Consider the following 25,839-nt stretch of genomic DNA (forward strand, 5'->3'; position numbering starts at 1 on the left):
TCCAAGTTATTTTTGTTTTAATAAAAAGAAAAGAAATAAAACAGTAAATTCAACACATCCATAAAAAATACGGAATAAAATATCTTCTCCTTAAAGTCGAGACTCAGAAATTATCTTCAAAGACTGAAATATGGTTTGAGAAGCTGTGATGATCCGTCCATCGCAACGAGAAGAGGATTCCCCTGGACATCGCCACGGTTACCGTCACCAGGGTGACAATCACCTTGGCAACCATCACCTGCGTCAACACCATGAGCTACAGTCCATGTTCCCGTTAAGCAGCGACTCAGGAGCTGGTCGACTGGGGCCTGCGTCTCCCCCTCCCATAGCAGGCCTCCTGCGTCTCCCCCCTCTCTCCTCCCTAGCAGTCGGCCTGTGTCTCCCCCCTCTCTCCCCCTCTCTCCCCCTCTAGCGCGCGGCCTGCGTGCCCTTGGCCTCTACGAACTCCAAGGCCTTCTCCTTCACCGTCTGGACGCTTTCCGGCGTGCCGTGCTTCTTCTCGTAGTCCAGGTAGCGCTTGAAGAAGAACTTGACCTTCTTGATCGCCACGCTGAGGTGGATCGCGCGGTCGAACAGCGCCCTGGGGGGGGGGGGGGGGGGGGAGGAGTTAACAGGGAGGCTGAGGGGGACATTTATAATACTGCGGGAAGGATAGTTCCGTAGGGTGATGGGGGTGATCTGACTCTGGGTCCCCAGTAAAAACATACTTGTAATTGACTGCAATTATACAGCGCTTTTATAACCAGTGCCCCCCCCCCCCCCCCCACCCGCCTCCCCGACGGCGGAGTCAGCCCCGCAGGGCGACAGCCAGCTGGTCAGGAGCAGTCGGGGTGAGGCGTCTCGCTCAGGGACACCTCGACACTCCACTAGGAGGAGCCGGGGATCGAACCGGCAACCTTCAGGTTACCAGCTGACCCGCTCTGCCTCCCGCTCTCCCGCTCCTGAGCCTTGTGCAGCCCCAACCCACTAACGAGTGTGTGGCCCCTAGCCACTAACCAGTGTGTGGGCCCGGCCCCTAGCCACTAACCAGTGTGTGGGCCCGGCCCCTAGCCACTAACCAGTGTGTGGGCCCGGCCCCTAGCCACTAACCAGTGTGTGGGCCCGGCCCCTAGCCACTAACCAGTGTGTGGCCCCTAGCCACTAACCAGTGTGTGGGCCCGGCCCCTAGCCACTAACCAGTGTGTGGGCCCGGCCCCTAGCCACTAACCAGTGTGTGGGCCCGGCCCCTACCCACTAACGAGTGTGTGGCCCCTAGCCACTAACGAGTGTGTGGGCCCGGCCCCTACCCACTAACGAGTGTGTGGCCCCTAGCCACTAACGAGTGTGTGGCCCCTAGCCACTAACGAGTGTGTGGGCCCGGCCCCTACCCACTAACGAGTGTGTGGCCCCTACCCACTAACGAGTGTGTGGCCCCTAGCCACTAGCGAGTGTGTGGCCCCTACCTGACGTCCTTCTGGGAGCCGTGTTTGATGGTCAGGTCCATGAAGACCGACCACAGGTCCGTCCTCTTGGGGTACGTCCCCAGGATCTTGTCCATCATGGCTCGGCCGCGTTCCGTGTCGCCGTACTGGTACTCCAGCTGAGCGAACTTAGAGATCAGCTCCACGCCTGGGGGGGGGGGGGGGGTAAGAGAGGGGAGCTTTAGGGAAGCTGGGGGGAACTTGGGGGATTCTACTTCACTGAATAAGGTGACTTCCATTTAGATTGAGGGCGTTTAAGAAAGAGAAATAACAATACATCTGTGGGTATAGTTAGGACGTTCATAGAGCCAAGTGCCAAGCACTAACTATCACTAGGTTAACCCGTTCCCCGTACACAACACAGCGAGGATAAGATGCTAAGTGCGTGCGCCTCACTGTCTGTGGAGGGCAGGCTCTGCAGCGCCCTCTGCAGGAGAGCGCTGGCCGCGTCGCTCTGACCCTGCTGCAGCAGGAAGCCGCCGTAGCTCAGCCACGAGCCCTTCTGCTGCCGGAAGCGCTTCACCATCGTCCGGTACAGAGACTCTGCCTCCTGGGGGGGGGGCAGAGATATTATTGGAGTGCGGTTTGGGAGAAGTGCCCCCAGTCGTCCATCAGCTCTTAGTGGGTGGAGGGCTCTGATCTGTGCTGCTTTAACCATGCTTCTGATTGGTGTGAGACGACTCCTGGTTCAGTTCCCTGGTCTGCTAGGAGCAGCCGGGGTGTGGGTTCGCGGCCCCGGGGCCTACCTTCATCTTGTTGGAGCGAGCGTAGATGTCGGCCAGCTGCTGGTAAACGGGCATGGGCTCGCAGAAGGTCTGCGCGCGCTCAAACACCTTCTTCAGGCTCTCCTCCGAGCCATACATGTTCTCCAGGTTCAGCAGCGCCACCCACACGTTCAGCTTCTCCTGCTCCTCCCTGGAGGAGAACAACACCAGGAGTTAAACACACGTTCAGCTCCCCCCTGGAGGAGAACAACACCAGGAGTTAAACACACGTTCAGCTTCTCCTGCTTCCCTGTCTGTAGCTTGTTCCTGTAAAGTGCTCTGTGACGGACCTGAAGGAGATGGTCTTCAGGGTTAGGGGCTGTGTAACAGTGAGCTCTGACCTGAAGGAGATGGTCTTCAGGGTTAGGGGCTGTGTAACAGTGAGCTCTGACCTGAAGGAGATGGTCTTCAGGGTCAGGGTTAGGGGCTGTGTAACAGTGAGCTCTGACCTGAAGGAGATGGTCTTCAGGGTCAGGGTTAGGGGCTGTGTAACAGTGAGCTCTGACCTGAAGGAGATGGTCTTCAGGGCCCTCTCGGCCACGCTGCGGGCCTGCTCTATCTGCGTGGCCTGCAGGTGGTTGGCCATGTACTGCAGCCACAGCAGGGAGCTGTTGGGCGAGGCCAGCAGCAGGCGCTCGAAGGAAGCCGCGTCCTGGGGCCGCAGGCCGGGCTCCATCAGCTGAACCTCGCGCCGTGCCAGGGCCTTCTCCTCCTCCTTCTGCTCCTGCTCCTGCTGCTGCTTGCTCTTCTTCTGGGGCTGGGAGGAGAACCACGGACAGACACACGCTTAGCTCCGGCTCCTCTTCAGGGTGCAGATATAGTTTCTGTTTATTTCTACTCCTTTTTATTCATTTATTTATTGGCTTATTTTTGATAGGGACCATGCATGATTATGAACATTTTTGTTTAAAAAACACCATGTAAATAGGCCAGAATTACAAAAAAAAAAATAACTTTTTATCTGCAGTCCCTGGTTCATTTGCATCCCTGTCGTAGGCGGCCGTAGTCCGGCGGTCGATTAAACATGTTTTGCAGATGCATTTGAGACGGTTTATTAAACATGCTTAGCATATCACAGAGGACAGTCAGAGCCTCTCTAAGCAACACCTGTGGACCATCGACATATCTCCCTGGAAGATGAGGATGAACTCATCCTCTTTAAGCAGCATCAGGGAACAAGGCCGGAGCCACAAGTCACAGAACTGAGAGCCATGTCTGGTGAGGCCATGAGAAGGAGGAGGCACAGAGAGACTTCAGGACGAGATAGGAGAAGACTTTTTGTTGTGGGGATTGTCGTATGTGACATGCTAAACATGTTGAATTAACTATCTAAAATACATCTGCAACGTCTGCTATAACTTGATCGACCGACTGACTATGGTATCTATGGTAATTTTCATTCATACCATTGATAGTCAACAGTATGCAGTGTTACCCCCAGGCCTGAGGAGGCGCTCTACGGCCCCTGTTCAGTTTAACCCGTAACATCGTCCAGGTGCTGTCTATCAGAGTTAAAGAGGATATCAACGCCTCCACCTGCGTTCTTGTGTCACTCGGTTACTAACAAGTTATCCTTGTATTATATAAAAAACAAAATGACCTTTTGCTACAAGGAGCAAGAAAAGACGCCATTCAAAGTAGAAAGCCATCGACAGGGGTGGGAAAAAATATCGATACGGCGATATATCCTCGCCCTGCTTTGTGCGATACGAGAATCGATGCACTGGCGCCAAATCATTTTTATTATTGCTTTATTCCTGAAGAGTTAGACAGGAATTCGCCTGAAGCATCGATATTTAAATTAATAAAATAAGGCGCTCTGAACAGGTTTCCCTGCTCCACCAGGGGGCGCTCAACACACGGATGAAGGAAACCTGAACAGCAGTTAACTAGCCGAAGACAGTAGCCGAAAAACTGTTAGGACCGTGAATAAATACAGAAGTTCAGCACTCTACCTTTTCAGTCGTTCTGCATTACCCGTTAAACATATATCGTGATGTATCGTTTCACCATATTGATTATTGCAGGATCACTGCATGGCGATATTATCGGTATGGTGCGCTGTGTGTCGCGGATGGCACGTGAGGTACCCTGTGACCCCCACCCCTCATCGTCATGGTCCCAGCGGGGGGTCCTACCTTGTCCGTCTCCTCGCTCTCCTCCCCCGCGCTGCTGTCCCCGTCCTGGGCCCGGGGGTCCGCGGTGGCCGGCCTCAGGGAGCTCAGACCCAGGTCCCAGGAGAACCCGGCTGACACCTGTAGGCGGGCGGGGCCCGAGGGGTCTGGCTTCACCTGCTGGGGGGACGACCACAAACGTGTTCAGGTCCACAACGTAGAACCTGACCAGGATGGGACATTCCTCCGATCCTGCCTACAACAATCATCGGGTATCGGCGAGTACACAATCCTACGCACTGATCCGACACCATCACGTGACTCATTTAATACACGGGGAATCGGAACGGGAAACGTGCCATCTCCGCCCTACTCTCGTTTGAGCTGCCAAGACCGGAAAACATGGATGCTCACGTTTAACTACAAGAATACAAATGTGTTATCAAAATGATAGATTATACATTTTCTTCAGTAAGTGAAGCGGCCGTGCGTTGCCGTCATCGTAGGAGAACCCTTCGATCAGAACCAGTGATGTTAGTGGTTACAAGGATAGATGCTGCGACGGTTTATACTCCGGATCGGGTGATACTCAAGGTCAGGAACCGGACAGGAAAAAATAGTATCGGAACATCTCTAGGGTTCGGAAAAATAGTATGGGCTCCCCAAAGTTCCTTTCACTTTCTTCCTGGCAGATCCCAGCCGGGGTTACCTTGGTCGTTGTGGTCTCCTCTTCCCTGCTGGACACTTCCACCCCGCTGTCGCTGTCCTCTGGTCGCCCCTTCTTCGCCTTTCTCTTCTTCTTCTTCTTATCCACAGTGACCACAGCCTTGACCTGGTCAAAGACACACACACACACAGAGACACCGAGACACAGAGACAGAGACACGCACACAGACACGACCAAGCAGTTAGATATTCATGTTCATCAGCAGCTGGGTCTACTCTGAGATGAGCCCCAGTGAGACACTGATTGTCCTGATCCACCGTTTAGTCCTAACCCTAACCCTTCCTTGTTGTTGCAGGAAACCAAGGAACATCTGAAGTTACCGTGATGCTGTGCGGAACGCTATTATGAAGCTGTCCGTCACATCTGAATTTAAGACTTACTTTGTTAATTACAACATTGAAACAGAACATTCATACTCTAATATAATATAAAGTGGAGGGATACATTTAGTATTAATTCTCTTCTCTTGGGTCTGGCCAAAGCCCCCAGGTTTTGATTGGCCAGCGTTAGAACCTGCTGACCAGACATGTTTACCTTCTTAGGACGTTCCTCCTCCTCCTCCTCCTCCTCTCCTTCTCTGAAGTACACGTCAGGGCCACTCTGAGTCTCCTGTACTGGCTGCTTCTTCATCTTCATCTTCTTGGACTTGATCTCAGCCATGGTCTAAAATACACCACAAGACCGGAGTTCTTAACTATAATGTCTAAATGTTGGCTGTATGTCATTGCCTACCATAAAGTACTGCAGACACATTTAGAAAAATGATGCAAAGATTACAGTGACGAAGACCACGTCTAGTGTGTTATTATGAATTCTCTTCTCAACACATTCAGGTACAATGGAGAACAGGGACTTATCGGAGATCTTCATCCCTTCATGAGGAAGAGAAGGGAGCTACTTCAAGGGAGGGGATGAACAGGCTAGGAGAGGCCAGCGCACGCTAGGGGAGGCCAGCGCACGCTAGGGGAGGCCAGCGCACGCTAGGGGAGGCCAGCGCACGCTAGGGGAGGCCAGCGCACGCTAGGGGAGGCCAGCGCACGCTAGGGGAGGCCAGCGCACGCTAGGGGAGGCCAGCGCACGCTAGGGGAGGCCAGCGCACGCTAGGGGAGGCCAGCGCACGCTAGGGGAGGCCAGCGCACGCTAGGGGAGGCCAGCGCACGCTAGGGGAGGCCAGCGCACGCTAGGGGAGGCCAGCGCACGCTAGGGGAGGCCAGCGCACGCTAGGGGAGGCCAGCGCACGCTAGGGGAGGCCAGCGCACGCTAGGGGAGGCCAGCGCACGCTAGGGGAGGCCAGCGCACGCTAGGGGAGGCCAGCGCACGCTAGGGGAGGCTAGCGCACGCTAGGGGAGGCTAGCGCACGCTAGGGGAGGCTAGCACACGCTAGGGGAGGCTAGCACACGCTAGGGGAGGCTAGCACACGCTAGGGGAGGCTAGTCCTATGTTAATTGTGTGCCGCTACCATGGCCAGGGCTCACTTGTAAAAGAGATATAAACATGTATATATATATATATATATATATTTCAATGTGATTTCTCCCTGGTTAAATAAAGATTAAAAAAAAAAAGCTAGGAGAGGCAACAACACGCTAGGTTGCTCAGGGACCCTCAGGGACCCTCAGGGACACGCCCCCACAGGCAGGATGCACCACCTTCAGCACCTCCATCATCGCGGCCTTCCTCTTCATCCGGGCGGCGAGCTCCCCCTTCATCCGGGCGGCGAGCTCCCCCTTCTGCTCCTCGGGGGGCCGCAGCGGCAGGCCCAGGGCCTCGGGCACCACGTCAGACTTCTGGGTGTCCTGGGTCAGCAGCGACAGCTCCACCAGCTGGGTCTCCGGGTCGACGCTGAGGAGGAGGAGGAGGAGGAGGAGGATTCATCATTTATACTGTTTAGACCGTCTGTTATTGTTGGCCCTATTTGTTGCTGCTTGTTCCATTTGTCTTCTCCTTACCTTTAGCATTTCGTTTAGCATTTACCCTTAGCGTCTACTTTTGTTTGTATGAGTACTTTGTATTCTTAATGTATTTTATTTACTTTTATCGTGTGCTGTTTTCTCCTACGGAGGATTGATAAAGCCGTGTCGTATGACGGGACAGAGAGCTGGATATTCCTCTGCCCCTCCTCGTTTACTGAGCCTTCATTAACATGTGACATATGAATGAAGCTTGTGGTTCAAGGAGCTGCCAACGGGGGGGGGGGGGGGGGGGGGCCCACCTGATGATGCTCGTGGTGAGCAGGGTGGAGGAGGGCAGGTGCTGGCTCAGCACTTTGGGGCTGACGGAGAACTTGGTGGCCTTGTGGAGGAGCGCTCTGCCTGTGATGCTCCCGGACAGCCTGGTGGAGCGGGGGGAGACCACGGGTTAACAAACACCACCGCCGAATCAAACGGGGACTGAATGAGACCTTTCACTCCAATATCTGCCCCTTGGTGTAGTGAGTGAGTAAGTGAGTGAGTGCGTTTATGCACGCGTGTGTTTATGCAAGCGTGGGTGTGTTTATGCAAGAGTTGGTGTGTGTTTATGTGCGTGTGGGTGTGTGTTTATGCGTATATGGGTGTATATTCATTTGAGTGCTCCTTGTGTGTACATACATATGCGTGTGTTTGTGTATATGCTTGTATAACTGTGTATATGCGAGTGTATACACGTGTGCGTACATGTGTCTCCGCGTATGTGCGTGTGTGTTCTTGTTACCTGACTAGGACCCCCTGATCCCCGGCGGACATGACGTAGCCCCTGATGAGTTTCCCGGGCTTCAGGGCGTCGGTGGACAGGACCTCTGGGTCCTTGGCCGCTGGGGCGAGGTCCGGGGCGACCCTGGGGGGGCAAAGACCGTCAGAGGTTAGCCCCGACGCTAGCCCCAATCATTATCCCGACTTTAGCCCGACTTTAGCCCGACATTAGCCAAACGACGAGACACAAGAGGAGTCTGTAGAGTGGTGCACTGCTGAACTCGTCGTACCTCGACTGACGCAGAGACAGCTCCCACTTGTCATTTTTAGTCCCCAGAAGGAAACATCTGAGGAGAGAAGGATACAGGAAACACCTTTAGGATGAGTCTTCAGTCAAGCATTAGTTTGTTTTAAGCCCGAAAGTAAACATTCTGTGGGACTTTCTAGGGTTAACATTTTAATTAACCGTGGAAACAAAAAGGTAGAAATGTGCTGTAAAACCTGTTGCGTCATCGAGATGCTAACGCTAAGGCTAAGGTCCAGGCGTTTTGCTCGGACTCTATGCTGCGTTCTAGAGGAACCGGTACAACAGTAGACAGCTCCACCCAGAGGCCTCCAGTAGAGCAGTAGACAGAGCTCCACCCAGAGGCCTCCAGTAGAGCAGTAGACAGAGCTCCACCCAGAGGCCTCCAGTAGAGCAGTAGACAGAGCTCCACCCAGAGGCCTCCTGTAGAGCAGTAGACAGAGCTCCACCCAGAGGCCTCCAGTAGAGCAGTAGACAGAGCTCCACCCAGAGGCCTCCAGTAGAGCAGTAGACAGAGCTCCACCCAGAGGCCTCCAGTAGAGCAGTAGACAGAGCTCCACCCAGAGGCCTCCAGTAGAGCAGTAGACAGAGCTCCACCCAGAGGCCTCCTGTAGAGCAGTAGACAGAGCTCCACCCAGAGGCCTCCAGTAGAGCAGTAGACAGCTCCACCCAGAGCTCCACCCAGAGGCCTCCAGTAGAGCAGTAGACAGAGCTCCACCCAGAGGCCTCCAGTAGAGCCGTAGACCCACCTGAGGACCTGGTCCTTGCTGAAGGCCTTCAGGGGGTCCTTGCGGTAGCAGTCCGTCAGCTGCGTCATGGAGACGGTCCCCGTGGCGTCAGAGGGCAGCCGGACCAGGAGCCCCCGGCCGGGTTCGATGTTCGTCACCATGCCCAGGGTCACGACCCCTACCGCAAGCTGCTGCCGTCCTGCGGGGGGGGACAGAGGTCTTACTGGGAGGTTCTGACTCATTCCTGTGGATCTGGTTGTGGAACCAGTTATAGCTGGGGTAGGCCGTTTGGAGAAACACTCTGAATGAACCCCCCCCCCCCCCCATCGATTGCTGTCTGGTTGTAAAGAGAATTTCAACATGTATGACAACAATATGCTGAATGGTCAGAGTGCCGACCATAGCTTTAAGGCCCCCTCCGGCCCCAGGGGGCTAGTTGGAGCTGCACATGGTAAACAGACAACATAAACCGGGGGTGCGTTAAGGTTGAGTGGTTTAACCATTGGTTAAACCGATGGTAAAAGGGTCAGAACGCTACAAACTAAAGAGAAACATTGAGCATGAGGGCAGACTAGCAGCTAGGCTAGCAGCTAACGAGCTAGGTTCAGACTAGTAGCTAGGCTAGCAGCTAACGAGCTAGGTCCAGGCTAGCAGCTAACGAGCTAGGTCTAGACTAGCAGCTAGGCTAGCAGCTAACGAGCTAGGTCCAGGCTAGCAGCTAAAGAGCTAGGTCTAGACTAGCAGCTAGGCTAGCAGCTAACGAGCTAGGTCAAGACGAGCAGCTAGGCTAGCAGCTAACGAGCTAGGTCCAGACTAGCAGCAAGACTAGCAGCTAACGAGCTAGGTCCGGACTAGCAGCAAGACTAGCAGCTAAGGAGCTAGGTCCAGACTAGCAGCTAACGAGCTAGGTCTAGACTAGCAGCAAGACTAGCAGCTAACGAGCTAGGTCCGGACTAGCAGCTAGGCTAGCAGCTAACAAGCTAGGTCCAGACGGGCAGCTAGGCGGCGGACTCACCGTTGAGCGACAGGGAGAAGCGGTAGGGTTTGGACGAGGCCTCGACCACCGTGGCCCTCACTGCCATGCCGCTCTTGTACAGTTTCTCTGGGTGGCTGGCCTCCTACAGGAAGGGTTAGGGTAACACACAGCTTTAAACATCAGAGAGTACGATAGCCTCCTACAGGAAGGGTTAGGGTTAGGGTTAGGGTTAGCACACAGCTTTAAACATCAGAGAGTACGATAGCCTCCTACAGGAAGGGTTAGGGTTAGCACACAGCTTTAACACCAGAGTACCATAGCCTCCTACAGGAAGGGTTAGGGTTAGGGTTAGCACACAGCTTTAACACCAGAGTACCATAGCCTCCTCCAGGAAGGGTTAGCACACAGCTTTAACACCAGAGTACCATAGCCTCCTACAGGAAGGGTTAGCACACAGCTTTAACACCACAGTACCATAGCCTCCTACAGGAAGGGTTAGCACACAGCTTTAACACCAGAGTACCATAGCCTCCTACAGGAAGGGTTAGCACACAGCTTTAACACCAGAGTACCATAGCCTCCTACAGGAAGGGTTAGCACACAGCTTTAAACATCAGAGTACCATAGCCTCCTACAGGAAGGGTTAGCACACAGCTTTAGCACCAGAGTACCATAGCCTCCTACAGGAAGGGTTAGCACACAGCTTTAAACATCAGAGTACCATAGCCTCCTACAGGAACACACAACTGTTTTAAAAGAGTGCATGAAGAAAACATTCACTTTTTATTAATCTTTGGGCAGAAGTCACACAGCTAAAAGGTGCGTCATACAATGAGTACATTAGGTTCCCAGCAACCATAGAGACAATCAAAGTCGTTTTTGTTAGAGAATAACCAACAGAGCAGTTTATATTCGAGTGTAGTGTAGAAGGAACTTCCGGCTCTATGGAGCGAATGTCCTTCCTCTATCGCCGCAGACGATTGCAGATACAGAGTGTGACAGAAAAAGGTTTTGTGAGTTTACATCCATGTCCGAAGCCTTGGACTGACGGTAAGAAGGAGCGCTGGTTGCATTCTGTTTGCACACTAGCGTGGGCTTCATAACCCGACGTGGCGGGTCCAGTCAGGGGGAGTTAACCAGACGTTCCTTCACGTTGGAGCTGAACTCACCTTGGGGTCTTTGACGAGGTCCAGCAGGTCGACGGTCCCGATGAGGGAGGGGTCAGTGCTGACCTCCAGACACTTCCTCTCTGTGTTGTACTGGGGACAGAAGGACCGGTCAGCGTCCAACAGACACCTTACAGACACTCGCACTTACATTGAGGGCACTTAGACAAACGCTATAATCCAAAGCGATTTACAAGAGGTACATTTGTAAGAATGTTCATAGAACCAAGTGCCAAGCACTAACAATCACTAGGTTAACCTATTCCCCTTGTACAAAACAGATAGCTAGGGTAAGGATAGGATAAGTGCCAGGACTCACACACGCACAAATAAATAAATAAATGGAAGTGTTCATTCCAGTATAGTACCTTTGATACAAAGCATGTGATTTGTTGTCCAGCCTTGAAGCTTCCCAGTTTCTCCCGTGGCTTCACTGGGTTGATTTTCACACTGTCGTCCAGCTTACTGGGGGCGAGCGAGAGGGAGGGAGAGTTTAACCGATGCCTGTGTGACGTATTGAGACTAGACAACCAGACAGACGGACGGACGGACGGACAGGCGGGTACCTGGGAACCAGAGTGAGCTCGGGAATCGAGTATTTGAAGTTGGGGTGAGAGAAGGGCAGGAAACTGAAACACAAAGAGAGACACAGCTACGTTAATAACACTAAAGAACAGATGTCGATAAGTGGCCTCGTTAACACTTAGATGACTGAGCTCTCTAAGCAGCCTCTGGTAATAACACTTCCAAGAACTGAGGTCTCTGTAACAACCCTTAGCATGGCGGTCTAACGCGCCGGTCTCTGTGGGAGGAGCCTCTCAGCTCACCGGTGGCTGGTGCCCTCTCGGCCCCCGATGACGCGGGCCCGGACCCGGGCTCCCTTCTCCAGCAGCGCCGTGGGGAAGCTGCCGATGGCCACGGTGTCCGCCATCTGGGACACGTGCACGCTCCCCGTGCCGCCGCCGTCCAGTGCCACCAGCACGCACGTGGGCTTCACCGAGCGCACCGCGCCCTCCAGCGTCTTGCCGTAGGTGTGGCCGGGCGACGCCTCGCTCTCCGACGTGGTGGCGGCGCGTGGCGCCGGGGCCGGGTGGCGGGAGGCCCCCGGCTCCACGCGCAGCAGGGGCAGCCCCCGCAGCTCCGCGCACGCCGGGTCCGTGACCGTCACGGAGAGGGCGGAGCCCGGCTTCAGGTGGCCCGCCTCGCTGAACACGGCGTTGATGTGGCAGGCGGCGTGCACCACGGCCAGTCGGGCGGAGCTCTCGAAGGCGACCACGGCGAAGGCCTGGTCCACGTGCTGCACCATCACGGCCAGCAGGGAGCCCGCCTCCAGCTGGGGGGGGGGGGGCAAAGGGATCAGTAAATCAATAAATATAAAAAAGATAACTATCTTTTTCACCCGGAGAAAGTTTAAGTTGTGAAAGCTCGACAATAGAAAAACGATAAAACATCGACAAGCGGCTGAAGATTTTATATTTCTTTCGGCCAACAGTTGAATGAAGCAACTGTTGGCCGAACGAAAATCTTTTTGTGTGAAGGGGGTACTCTTAGGAGGGGGGTACACTAGTAGAAAGAGCTTGAGAACCCTTGCTTTAGATGTATGTACGCTGCATGCTTAAAGTCAGGGCTCCAGACTAACTTTTTCCTTGGGTGCACTGGTGCGCCTAAATTTTTAATTTGGGTGCACCCAAGTTTTGAGTTGTTGAGGGGGGGGGGGGGGGGGGGTTGGACCGTGCCTGCCTTGCGCTGAGTTGTTGAGGGGGGGGGCACCGTCGATATTTACGCCATTGATTAATAATATTTTGACCATTAAATAAATGCCGAAGCTGTATCTCTCATAAAGAATATCGTCAGACAATGCCAAGGGATCGGTTCTGTCCCGAAAAACCCTCTGTCTCCGGAGAGACGCCTGTACGATAAGTGCGCCGTGGTCCATGGGAACACCCACAAATGGTGACGCCATTATCGGAGGAGGGGCTAGGAAGCTGCGCAAAGTAGCCGATCTCCGGGTAGACTCGCTGAAAAGCTGCTCCCGACCAGGTTTGGTTGCGAGCGTAAGTCACCATGGTGATACAGCGACGCTTAAAGAGATCGACTTTCATGGTACAGCTAACCCAGGCTTTCAGCTCAACATACCTCGCTAACCCTCTAATCAAGCTTCGTAGTACAGGCCCCTGGATTGGGCTTCGCGGGTTTGTTTACCGGCGTTGCTATTGTTACCGGTCTTGCGTGTTCCAACGGTTTATTAGGTATCTAATAAATCGCTGTCTAATCAATACTTCATTCACTGCCTCTTCCGTGGTCATTACAATATTATGAATAGACTGCTCTGTAAAAAAAATAAAATAATAATAATTATACCAGATACATTTTCAGTCGCACCGGGGCGCCCAAATAAAATATTTGGTCGCACTACCCCGAATTCTAGGCGCATGTGCGCCCAAATTAGGCGCACTCTGGAGCCCTGAGGCACAATGCTGTACGCCGGACACAGCGGCAGAAGACACTCACCGATTTCTTCTTGGCCAGCAGCTTAGGCAGGACGGAGACGTGGACGCGGGCGGAGAGGAGGTCAACCTGGAGAACCACCGCCGTGACCTTCTGACCCGGGGTCAAGGTCACGCCTGGCACGGACAAAACATGCACATCAAGTTTAACCAACAAGGTCGTTCTCTCTCTTCAAAATTCACTAAAAACTTAGCTTCTCTTACAAGTTTGAGTCAACGCAATAAACAACCTCATAGTAAACGGTAAATAGACTGCATCTATACCTCCTTTTGCTTACCAGTTGCCCCTCAAAGCGCATTAAAGGGACACTGTAAAAAATACTCCCATCTAGTGGTACAATTGTATATTGCATTCAAAGTAATAGTGCTCGCTTGTTCAAAAACTACGGTGGGCAGTATGTGCCAAGAAGCTGTGTCATGACATCCAATACTACCTCATCGAGTCATTCGAGTGATGATGAGGTTCGTTATTTCAAACAATTTCAAACTGCATTGAATCATTAGCGTAAGCTAATGATGTATGAGTAATTACTCCTCGAGCAAGATAGTGAATTATTTCAGTCATCATTCACGCTGGCTCAGAGTGAAAACGCGTTTGCATTTCCTGTACCACATCGTGCTTTTTTGTCAGTTCATAGACCGGAAGAACATGGAAGCCTCCATGAAGCTTACCCGTCCTATGTAACTACATATTAATTATTCTTCGCTCAGGAGGATAAGTGAGATTTTTTTTTTTTTTTTTAATTTTACACCAATGGGGACTTATTTATGAATGAATACGTTGATTTGAGGTAATAAATTACTTAAAATATTACGTGTCCCTTTAAAGTATCGCCTCAAATTCAACCAATCATAAACACATTCACCCAGTCATGCACACATTCACCCCCCGGCGGCGGAGTCAACCACGCAGGGCGACAGCCAGCAGGTCAGGAGCAGTCCGTCACACACACACACACAGGGCATCTATCCCTCTGACCCCCACCCACCTAGGACGTGAGGCTTGCTGGCTGCTATGGCGACGCCCGTCAGCTCGTCGGACTTGAAGGTGGCCCCGCCCCCCTCCGGCGCCTCCTCCACGGCCAGCGTGAGCTTCTGCCCCACGGTGAGCTCCAGCAGCTCCTGCCGCGCCCCGGAACCTTCTGGAAGGCAAAGACATTCAGCACACGTGTTTATCCAAAGCAATGAGCGATTGACCGATATATTGGCTGGCCGATATTATTATATTTTAATGTTTATTCTCGCGGTCAAAAAGGCCATTTTGAAAAATGGCCGCCACGCTCCAATGACCTTCTCTTCTCCTATAAGGGGGGGGGGGGGGGGGGGGGGGGGGGCTGTACCTCTGCCGGCCAGCACCTCTTCGGCGCTCCTCCTCTCCCTCAGCCCCCTGAGCAGCAGCGCCTGGGCCCCGCCCTCCGGGTCCGTGACCTCCGACCCCTTCAGGGTCACCAGGAAGCGCTGCTTCTCCTCGTCGAAGGTGGTCACCATGGCGACCACCGTCTGGCCCAGCTGGTAGACGGAGGCCGTGTCCGTCACGAAGCGGTCGCACAGCGCCTGGGGGAGGGGGGCGTTAATACACACCTCATAGACACATACACACTACAGATACACACTACACATACACACTGCAGATACACACACACCTCATAGACACATACACACTACAGATACACACACCACAGACACATTTACACACTGCAGATACACACACCTCATAGACACATACACACTGCAGATACACACTACAGATACACACTGCAGATACACACTGCAGATACACACTGCAGATACACACACCTCATAGACACATACACACTACACACACCACGCATACACACTACAGATACACACACCTCATAGACACATACACACACACCACGCATACACATACACACTACAGATACACACACACCTCATAGACACATACACACTACAGATACACACACACCTCATAGACACATACACACTACAGATACACACACCTCATAGACACCTACACACTACAGATACACACTGCAGATACACTGCAGATACACACCTCATAGACACATACACACTACAGATACACACTGCAGATACACACCTCATAGACACATACACACTACAGATACACACTGCAGATACACACCTCATAGACACATACACACTACAGATACACACTGCAGATACACACTACAGACACATTTACACTACAGATACACACTGCAGATACACGCACCACAGACGCATACACACTGCAGATACACACACCACAGACGCATACACACTGCAGATACACATACACAGTATACAAAACAGGGATACACAGACAGACAGACAGACAGACAGACAGACAGACAGACAGACAGACAGACAGACAGACAGACAGACAGACAGAGCCACTCACAGACTTGGGGGCCAGGCCCATGATGCCACAGGGGAACTCCACGAACACCCCGTAAGGCATGAGCTTCTTGATCCAGCCCACCAGGGTCATCCCCACCGCCAGGTCAGAGAAGCCCTTCACGAACAGCCCCTCCTCCAGGCCCCAGCGCACCAGAGGCTTCTGGGTGAGGGTCTTCAGGGGGGGGGGGGGGGTTAAGGACAACACCATGGGAGGGGGGGGGGACGACCACTTCTCATTCCTCACCTTAATACTTCAATGTCATAATGTGCACTTTCCACTGTACATTTGATGCATGTATTGATGGACACAATGCGCTTTATTTTATCATTGCATCTTTCTATATTCCATGGGCTGCTCTAACGGGTATGAAATGAAGTTCTTATCTTATCTCAACGCATTCACAGAAAATAAACTAAATCCCAACTGAACCGAGCGTGAGTGGAACAGAGCAGACGTGCGGCCCAGGACGTCGGGCGGGTCGGTGGTTCAATCGAGTGTCGGCGAGGCACCTCACTCCGACTGCTCCCGATGTGTGGGAATGCGTGCATAAATTGGGGAAAATGTGCAAGAATGGGTGATTGTGTGCATGGACGGGTGAATGGGTGTATGGGAGACTGGATGAAGGGGTGAATGTCAGGCTGTATTGCACAGCTCTTTGGGCGGCTACTGGTTAGACATGCGCTGCTGAAGTGCAGTCCCTGGTTCAGATCTAAGGAGAACACTTTGAAGACATCACTGAAGGATACGATGGACTCCTTGTTCCTGCTGAGGCAGACCAGGTTGCTGATGACGTCCCCCTCCTCCAGGGCCTCCCACAGGAGGGCGCAGTTGGACACGTGGTCCGAGAGGTGCATTGTGGGTAGCAGAGCGGGGACCTCCTCGGGGAGGATGGCGACCTCCAGACACACGGCCGACTTGGTCACCAGCCGCGCCTCGCACCTCTGCAAGGAACCCCAGACACACAGGGTCAGGCACGGGACGCACTCACTGGGTGGACGTCCTGGCACTTAATGTACGCACTCACTGTCCTGGCACTTAATGTACGCACTCACTGTCCTGGCACTTAATGTACGCACTCACTGTCCTGCACTTAATGTACGCACTCACTGTCCTGGCACTTAATGTACGCACTCACTGTCCTGCACTTAATGTACGCACTCACTGTCCTGGCACTTAATGTACGCACTCACTGTCCTGGCACTTAATGTACGCACTCACTGTCCTGCACTTAATGTACGCACTCACTGTCCTGCACTTAATGTACGCACTCACTGTCCTGGCACTTAATGTACGCACTCACTGTCCTGGCACTTAATGTACGCACTCACTGTCCTGCACTTAATGTACGCACTCACTGTCCTGGCACTTAATGTACGCACTCACTGTCCTGGCACTTAATGTACGCACTCACTGTCCTGGCACTTAATGTACGCACTCACTGTCCTGGCACTTAATGTACACACTCACTGTCCTGCACTTAATGTACGCACTCACTGTCCTGCACTTAATGTACGCACTCACTGTCCTGGCACTTAATGTACGCACTCACTGTCCTGCACTTAATGTACGCACTCACTGTCCTGGCACTTAATGTACGCACTCACTGTCCTGGCACTTAATGTACACACTCACTGTCCTATCCTAGCTATCTCTGTTGTTTACAGGGAATGGGTTAACCTAGTGATGGTTAGTACTTGCCTTGGTTCTATGAACATCCTTACTGTACCCACAGAGATATATTGTGCTTTCTCTTTCTTCTGACCAACATTGGATCAACATCATTGGATTACCTGGCCCACTTCCATCAGCACGCGGGGCGCGGCGGTGCCCTCGCCCGCCGTGTCCCCCTCCACCACCGCCTTGAAGGACAGCAGCAGCCTCTCCTTCTCCGGCTCGCACTCCAGGACCTTCACCTTCACCACCTGCAGCGGCAGCGCAGCCGTCAGCAACCCCACCACCGTTTGACATCACTTTACGTTTGACACAACATAATTTCTCTTATACAAGACTGTGAGAAGGGTTTCACCTTCTCACAACATTACCGAATCGATATTGAAATCGAATCCGGCCCTTGGTATGAAATGGTTCTGGAGATGAGTTGCGATCCACAGACCTACCGCAGATAGACCACTGGTACCTAACCCCTCCTGCTCCTTAAGGTCCTACATCTCAGTGTCCCAGTGAGACGCTTACCTGTCCCACGTAGAACACCTCCTCGGGGCTGGCCAGCGGCTCGGTGCTCAGCTCCCTCAGGGGCACCAGCCCCTTCACCTCGTTGTAGAAGCGCACGATGCAGCCGAAGCTCTGGATGGACACCACGAAGCCGTGGGCGACCAGGCCGGGCCGGGCCGCCGCGTAGCTGGACACCACCGGCAGCGTGGACGTCAGGAGGGCCTTCTTCCGGGTCAGTGTCACGCGCCTCTTGTCCACCTCCACCGACAACACCTGGAGACAGAGGGGACAGAGAGAGGATGAGGACAACACCTGGAGACAGAGGGGACAGAGAGAGGATGAGGACAACACCTGGAGACAGAGAGGAGGAGGACAACACCTGGAGACAGAGGGGACAGAGAGAGGAGGAGGACAACACCTGGAGACAGAGGGGACAGAGAGGATGAGGACAACACCTGGAGACAGAGGGGACAGAGAGAGGAGGATAACACCTGGAGACAGAGGGGACAGAGAGAGGATGAGGACAACACCTGGAGACAGAGGGGACAGAGAGAGGAGGATAACACCTGGAGACAGAGGGGACAGAGAGGATGAGGACAACACCTGGAGACAGAGGGGACAGAGAGGATGAGGACAACACCTGGAGACAGAGGGGACAGAGAGGATGAGGACAACACCTGGAGACAGAGGGGACAGAGAGGAGAAGAGGACACTGAAGGACGTAGGGGTCAGGAGTCCCACAGACGCACACACTGAAACAGACGCACACACACACACACACACACACACACACACACACACACACACACTACACCAACCCTGCATTTGATCTTCATGCCCGCGCTGTACTTCTTCTCGGGGTTGCGCAGCACGATGTCAGAGAGGTGGGTCTTGGGTACCAGGCCTTTGAGGTTCCCCGACAGCTGCACCATCATCCCGTGGTCTAGCAGCTCGGACACCGTGCCCTGGGGGAGAACAGTGACAGACAGGGAGGAATGAGGACCACCAGACAACACTCTGTTTAAGGGACACAGCCCGTCTGCGGCCTTCAGACTGTAACACTCTGATACACTATCGCATAGGATGCATCCAACCACTTGCCAAAGTATAAGCACTCTGTATTCCCGCGAGACCAAGGAACGGGAGCACCATAACGGAAGGTGGAATGAATAAAGACGCATGTTGTGCTGATATGGATCACTCTTGGAGTTGCTGTAGTCACCCGAAAGTTTGCCACAGAATAAACACTACACAGACCTCACAGAAGTATACGTGAATTGTATATTGTGTATGTATTGTTGTTTTTGCTTTGCCTTTGTTTGACTAGACATCATTGCAAATGAAGGTCACCCTTCAATTGATCTTTCGAGCATAAATAAAGGTTAAATTAAATGAATGCCAACAGTAAAAATAACTACCCTATGTTTGAATGCCCGATTTTGGGTAAGAAAGAGTTTCACCAAAAGGTGATGAGTTTGCACTCCTGATTAAATGATACTTTGTGTTCACATGAATTAACGTCTTCTCACCATGACGACCTCTCCGACCTGGATGTCCTCGAACCTGAAGTGAACCTTGTCCCTCACACTCCTAGGGAGAAGGACATGAACACGGCAGAAAGGAGGCTTCAATGGACATACCTACAGTTACACTTGGCAGACGCTTTTATCCAAGGTGACGTACAATCATACAAATATATATGGCAGAGTCAACGATGCGAGTATAACACATGTATATAGGGTCCCCCACCGTCCCGAGGGGGGGGATAAAGACGTACTTGCGCAGGCTGGCGAAGTGGACCTGCTCCATGGCGCTGAAGTTCAGGATCCTGCAGCTCAGCTCCGGGAGGGAGAGCAGCTTGTCCAGCGCTGAGGTCTGCGCCGTCTCCTTCAGGTGGTTTTTCTGAGGAAGGAGACCAGAACACACACACTCATTGGTTTTGACGTTTGTGCGAATCACACAGTAAAGCTCGTGAACTATTCACGCTGCGATTGGTGTGAACGAACCCCCTGTTTAAGCTCCAAATCAAACACTGAGATCAATAAATAAATTTGTCTAGGAAAGAGGGGGAGGGGGGGGTGTTATCCCCATGGTTACGACCCACTCCAACATAGTGATACTTTTTAAGCGAGTAAGTCACCGTAATGGTTGAGGATCATGAGTGCATGCCGTGAGTAAGCCCTGATCAGCAGGGAGCCCACTCACGTGTACGAAGGCCCTGGTTTGGTCGGGCAGCTCCAGCAGAGCTCCGGACATGTTGTGCATGGAGGTCACCCTGCAGCCGTCCACCACCTCCCCGATACGGTCCCCCCCGGCGGGGGCGAGGTCCACCAAGGAGCCGGGCGCGAGGAGGTGGCGGCGCAGAGAGAGGGCCACCAGGCGGGTGACGGGCTCGATGTAGAGGACGCAGGCCTGGACCTGACGGGGGCCAGAGGGGGAGACCAGAGCGGTGAGGAGAGGCTGCAGAACGTCCACTCCGGGGGCAGAACGATGCAGAGCATGGTGCAGGACGGTTTTAACCCTGCGGGCGGAGTTAATGTTCAACATCAGGGGGGGGGGGTACCTCTTGTCCGACGGTGTAGGTGGATTCCTCCTCGGGCTCCATGTGCAGGAAGTCTACCTGGCCGCTGAAGGACAGGAAGCTCAGGAGAAGGCCGTGTTTGGTCACCTGCAAACGGAATCATTTCAAAATCACAACTAGGCCACGACAGTCAGAGGTCGAACAACACGACTCCTCGGAAAGGACCAAGCTCCATTTGACCTTCCCGATACTGATTCCTTAACTTGAGTATCGGCCAATACCAAGTATATACCGATACAGCATCTAGCATTATAACTACTAACAGCACTTGTTCTTAGTGAAGGGTTTTATTAAGATGACAGCAATGTATAGCTGGTGCGCTTACTGACAATTTATTTTTTTCTAATCTGGCTACCATCACAGGATAGTTAGATAGTAGCTACCCGATCCTGCGTTTTAGGCAGTATCAGAGGATTGTCCAATACTGGAGTCGGTATCAGAACAACTCTACTTAAAATCGGAAATTAGGATGCATTTTGTAACTTGAGCTGGTTCTAAATGTATCCAATGATAATAAAAACACACAGCCTGGTCCCATCAACGCCGGGCTCACCGTTTTGACCTTGGCCTTGACCAGCAGGCCGGGCTGCAGGCTGGTGAGGCTCCAGTCGTGGGAGGCGTCGGCGAACGTCCGGGCGAGGGCCAGGGGGTTCACCGAGAGACGCACCACCCGGCCCGAGCCCTTCACCTCGTCCACCCGGCAGGTGATGGTCTGGCCCGCCCGCAGCTCTGGAGCAGAGGAGAGACGCGTAGATATGAGGGGGGGGGGGGAGGACATAATATCCATACAGCGATATAACATCGCCCTTCTCTGCCGCGAACTGAGGATCAATACTAATTAACGTTGTCTTTTTTACAATTTTCTTATTCATGTAGAGTAAGACGGGTAATATCGCCCCAAATATAGATTTTTTTAATCAATAAAGTATGGAGCTCTAAACATATTAACCTGCACCTTGAGGTGGACAATTCAACACATGAATCAGGCAGTTAACGAACCAAAGACAGTAACTGAAAATTCCTTGAAAAGGCATTTCTATACATTATCCTTGTATAGTTTGCATTTGCCTCGCCGCTGTAGCCACGAAGTCTGATACTGAACCCAATCGACTGGCTCATGGTTTAGATTCCTTTAACCATCTTGCAGCCTTGCAGACACTTCACCCCATAGAGTATTACAGTTTAACATGGTCTCTCCCGTCATGGCTGACTTCAGCCCTGACCAATCCAAACCTCGTCACAATGCCCCCCTCACCTTTGCTACCTTTGTATTAACCCCAGGATGTGAGACTTCCCCTTTAAGAATTGTGTCCCCCCATGGCCTCACTGAATGTGTCTGTGGTAACCCTGATGTGTTCTTCTCCCCCCATACCTTCAGGGTTGGGGTTCTGGTCGGTGGCCACCTGTCGGGGCAGGAAGGCCTTAGTCTCCCCGACGCCGATATCCACCAGGTACCCGTGGTCCTCCACGCTCTCCACGCAGCCGCTGAGCGTCTACACACGGCGAGGGGAGGTCAGCCTCCGGTGAACACACACGCTGACCACTCACCACGCGAGGGGTGGGACCAAGTATCGCTACAGGGAGATATCGTCGCCTTTCTTCGTGCGATACAAGAAACTACAAATATTGTTATATTTTCATCTTCATGCTTTATTCTTGAAGAGAAGTATCGCCTGAAATATTGATATTTTAATTAATAAAATAAGGCGCTCTAAACACATTTCCCTGCTCCTCCAGTTGGCGCTCAACACACGAATGAAGGAAATTTGAACAGAAGTTAACCAACCAAAGACGAGTCACTGAAAAACTTGGTTTGGTCCGTGAATAAAGACTGAAGTCCAGCACTTTGTATTCATCGGTAGACGATTATCGTGATGCATCGTTATGGGATTGTCCAAACACATATTGATTTTAGCAGAATCGACATGGTAGGCTAGGTATGGCGTAGGTCAGGCTAGGTATGGCGTAGGGTAGGCTAGGTATGGCGTAGGTCAGGCCAGGTATGGCGTATGGTAGGCTAGGTATGGCGTATGGTAGGCTAGGTATGGCGTATGGTAGGCTAGGTATGGCGTAGGGTAGGCTAGGTATGGCAGGCTAGGTATGGCGTAGGGTAGGCCAGGTATGGCAGGCTAGGTATGGCGTAGGGTAGGCTAGGTATGGCGTAGGGTAGGCTAGGTATGGCGTAGGGTAGGCCAGGTATGGCGTAGGGTGGGGTAGGGTTCCCGGGCTTCCCGCCCTACGACTCACCATGCCAGGCCTCAGCGTGCCCGGGCGGAGGGCTTTGTTGAGCAGCTTGGGGTTGATCGACAGCTTGATGCTGAGAGCCCCGCCCTTGGTGATGTCCAGCTTGAGGACCACACAGCGGACCAGCATGCCCGGGCGGAAGACCCGGTCCAGGGACGAGATCTCCTGCACAGAGTAACACAGAAAGAGCTCTTAGCAATAGGAAGAATGACACATCCAGGGCTAATCTACAACTCTGGTTCCTTGCTTAATGTCATCTTTTAATACAACAATAGAAGTCATTTACATTTACGGCATTTAGCAGACGGTATTATCCAAAGCGACTTAAAATAAATCCATTTGTCAGAAGAAAGAGAAACAACAATATATCTCTGTGGGTACAGGAAGGAGGTTCATAGAACCAAGCGCCAAGCACTAACCATCACTAGGTTAACCCATTCCCCGTAGACAACAGAGATAGCCAGGGTAAGACGCTACACAATGCTAAGTACTCAGGTAATCGAGCAGAATAAGGACAAGAGAACCAGGGTGTGCAGTCCAGGAGCCATAGGCACCTCACCGTTAGACTGCAGGTTAATGATAATGATAAGATTAATAATTGCATATGAAGGCGCCTTTCTCTGCACTCAAGGACGCTTTACAAAAGGTACACAAACGTCATTTGACAGTAACAACACTAAGAAAAATAAATCCTAATAAAACCCGACAGAGTAACTGGCCTCCGGCTGAACAGGCCGTTGAGAGCCGGGAGACCCACCTCTGTGCCCTGCGAGCGCAGCTGCTCGCTAAGCAGCTTGGTGTATCCGTCGCTGATGTTCTTGATCTGCAGGAACCCCAGCAGCCCGCAGGGGAGGCTCATCACCACGTCGAAGTCGGCCACCTCCTTCACACAGGCCAGCATCAGCATGCCCTCCTTGATGTTCTGGAAGGACAAACCACAGCCGACCGGTTAGAACCCGCTTCAGACCTCAACGTCTGCAGTCAACGGTAAACAGACTGCATTTACACAGCGCTTTTCTAACCGGGGGCCACTCAAAGCGCTGGACAATATTGCCGAACATTCACCCATTCATGTCAGACAGCGACGGCAGAGTCAGCCACGCAGGGCGACAGCCAGCTGGTCAGGAGCAGTCAGGGTGAGGCGTCTCGCTCAGGGACACCTCCACACTCAGCTAGGAGGAGCCGGGGATCGAACTAGCAACCTTCAGGTTACCAGCCGACCCGAGTGTCGAGGTGACCCTGAGCAAGACGCCTCACCCTGACTGCTGCCGATGAGATGGCTGTCGCCTTGCATGGTTGACACCGCCATCGGTGTGGGAATGTGTGCATGAATGGGTGAATGTGAGGCAGTATTGTTATGAGCTTTGAGGGGCCACTGTTTAGAAAAGCGCTGTGTAATTGCAGTCCGTTTACCATTTAATGCCATGTCGGTGCCATACATGGCGATGTAAAAGCCGACCCTGTACCTTAAGATGTAGGATCTCCACATATTTTGCCGGGGCGTTGAGCGTCACTGGGTCAGAGGCACTCTTCTTCTTCTTGGCAGTCGTGCTGTCTTCCTTAGAGCCTCCCTTCCTCTTCTTCGTCTCTGGTTGCACATGGGGCTGTGGGGTGAAATACAGGATTTAATCTACAATATCCAGGAAATGTACGGGACAAAAAGATCAGCTTAAATACGACATGTACAGAGTATGATCCATCATTAAGACTTGTAAAAAATAATTTTGTAACTACATTTACATTTACGACATTGAGCAGACACGTTTATCCAAAGCGACTTACAATAAGTATGTTTATCAGAAGAAAGAATCAACTATATAACGCTGTCGGTACAGTAAGGATGTCATAAAGACAAGTGCGAAGCACTAACCATCACTAGGTTAACCTATTCCCCGTTTACAACAGAGATAGCTAAGATACTACACCACTACTACTACTACACCATGCAAAGTACTGTATTTGTGTGCAAGGATGTACAACATACAATAAGCGCGTACATTAGAGCAAGTAGTACAACCTGTATTAGGTGCGTACATTCAGTAAATAAGACAACAAGTACTATACATAATGTTTGTTTGGATAACGATGAGTATGAAACAAAGTTGAGTGTGGAAGTGTCAGGGCCGTACCTGAAAGAGGTTGTCCACTTCCTTCCTCTCTTCCAGTGTTTTGGTCTCAGCAGGCTTCTTCTCGATTCCTCCACGAGGAAAGTCTTCCTCTGTCGATGCCATGTTTGTCTTTAGAATATGCCAGTTGTCTGAAAAAATACATACACATCCCCACACAGCATAGGTAAGATCAGGTGAGTTTTGTGCATACTGTTTGATACTGCCTAACCCATGATGTGACACAGATACTGGAGCAGCTGGATGTTCAGATTACATCCAAGCCAGAATCGATTGCAGTAAACATGAAGCCATCTCTTCCATCTCCATCAGGAGACAATCAACAAGGGATGTCTGTATCCATATCAATGATTCTTAAATGATCTGCTGCTGACATTTGACAGCAGCTATTCTGAGAAGTACATGAGCTCTATTATTAAAGGTTAATCAGCCATTGTTTGTGCATTTAAAGTACAGATAGCACAGGTGATATCACGATATCATCACATAACATCAACGCCCTGGAGGTCTCAGTCAGACCTACATAAAGGCAGCCCGGAGGCAGGTATAACATGCTGGGACGATCAGTCAGAGAGAACCCAAACACACACACGGCACTTTAATACCAGAAACACACAAGGTAGCTCACACATTATAGCATCAAAACTTAGCCAAGAGGCAGCCTATACACCTGACAAAGTGCAGCCTTTATGTCTATAGTTACGTAGTTTCACACTGATATGAAGACAGCATGCAATAAAAGCTCATTATAATCAGTATTCTTACATTATTCGTGTTAAATCTCCGCTTCGTCAGAATTCAAAACTCACGTGTAGAGCCTCAGCGTGCCACTAACCCGGAAGCACAACCCGGGGGAGAAGGTTCAACGATTACCCAATCAGCGCTGGGATTGAATGGTCGACGTGTTTACAAACC

At 52.1% G+C, this 25,839-nt stretch overlaps 1 protein-coding gene across 7 annotated transcripts; it reads right to left on the reverse strand.

Moving 5' to 3' along the window:
- On the reverse strand, positions 1-25,829 carry pdcd11 (programmed cell death 11). Of its 7 annotated transcripts, none has more exons than XM_030352789.1 (37): positions 25,734-25,829; positions 24,928-25,055; positions 24,265-24,402; positions 23,556-23,720; positions 22,802-22,963; positions 21,927-22,047; positions 21,108-21,283; positions 20,537-20,641; positions 20,179-20,391; positions 19,751-19,875; positions 19,503-19,563; positions 18,792-18,938; positions 17,995-18,246; positions 17,592-17,723; positions 16,548-16,742; positions 15,802-15,972; positions 14,756-14,969; positions 14,405-14,557; positions 13,420-13,532; positions 11,736-12,241; positions 11,475-11,537; positions 11,277-11,373; positions 10,912-11,001; positions 9,782-9,884; positions 8,788-8,965; positions 8,025-8,081; positions 7,757-7,879; positions 7,278-7,397; positions 6,715-6,907; positions 5,600-5,728; positions 5,048-5,170; positions 4,363-4,518; positions 2,731-2,981; positions 2,207-2,375; positions 1,857-2,010; positions 1,443-1,608; positions 1-580 (listed from the first exon to the last, which is right to left on the reverse strand). In XM_030352789.1, the coding sequence occupies exons 2-37, from the start codon at positions 25,027-25,029 to the stop codon at positions 409-411; spliced, it is 5,595 nt and encodes a 1,864-aa protein (XP_030208649.1). In that variant the 5' UTR covers positions 25,030-25,055; positions 25,734-25,829; the 3' UTR covers positions 1-408. The 7 variants fall into 7 exon arrangements, with proteins under 7 accessions (XP_030208649.1, XP_030208652.1, XP_030208651.1 ...); XM_030352792.1 differs by having other exon boundaries at positions 4,363-4,515; positions 6,724-6,907; positions 25,690-25,795; XM_030352791.1 differs by having other exon boundaries at positions 6,724-6,907; positions 25,690-25,795.
- Between the last annotated feature and the right edge of the window lie 10 nt (positions 25,830-25,839).

This window comes from Gadus morhua, chromosome 3 (assembly GCF_902167405.1).
Source record: "Gadus morhua chromosome 3, gadMor3.0, whole genome shotgun sequence".
Classification (NCBI taxonomy): Eukaryota; Metazoa; Chordata; class Actinopteri; order Gadiformes; family Gadidae; genus Gadus; species Gadus morhua.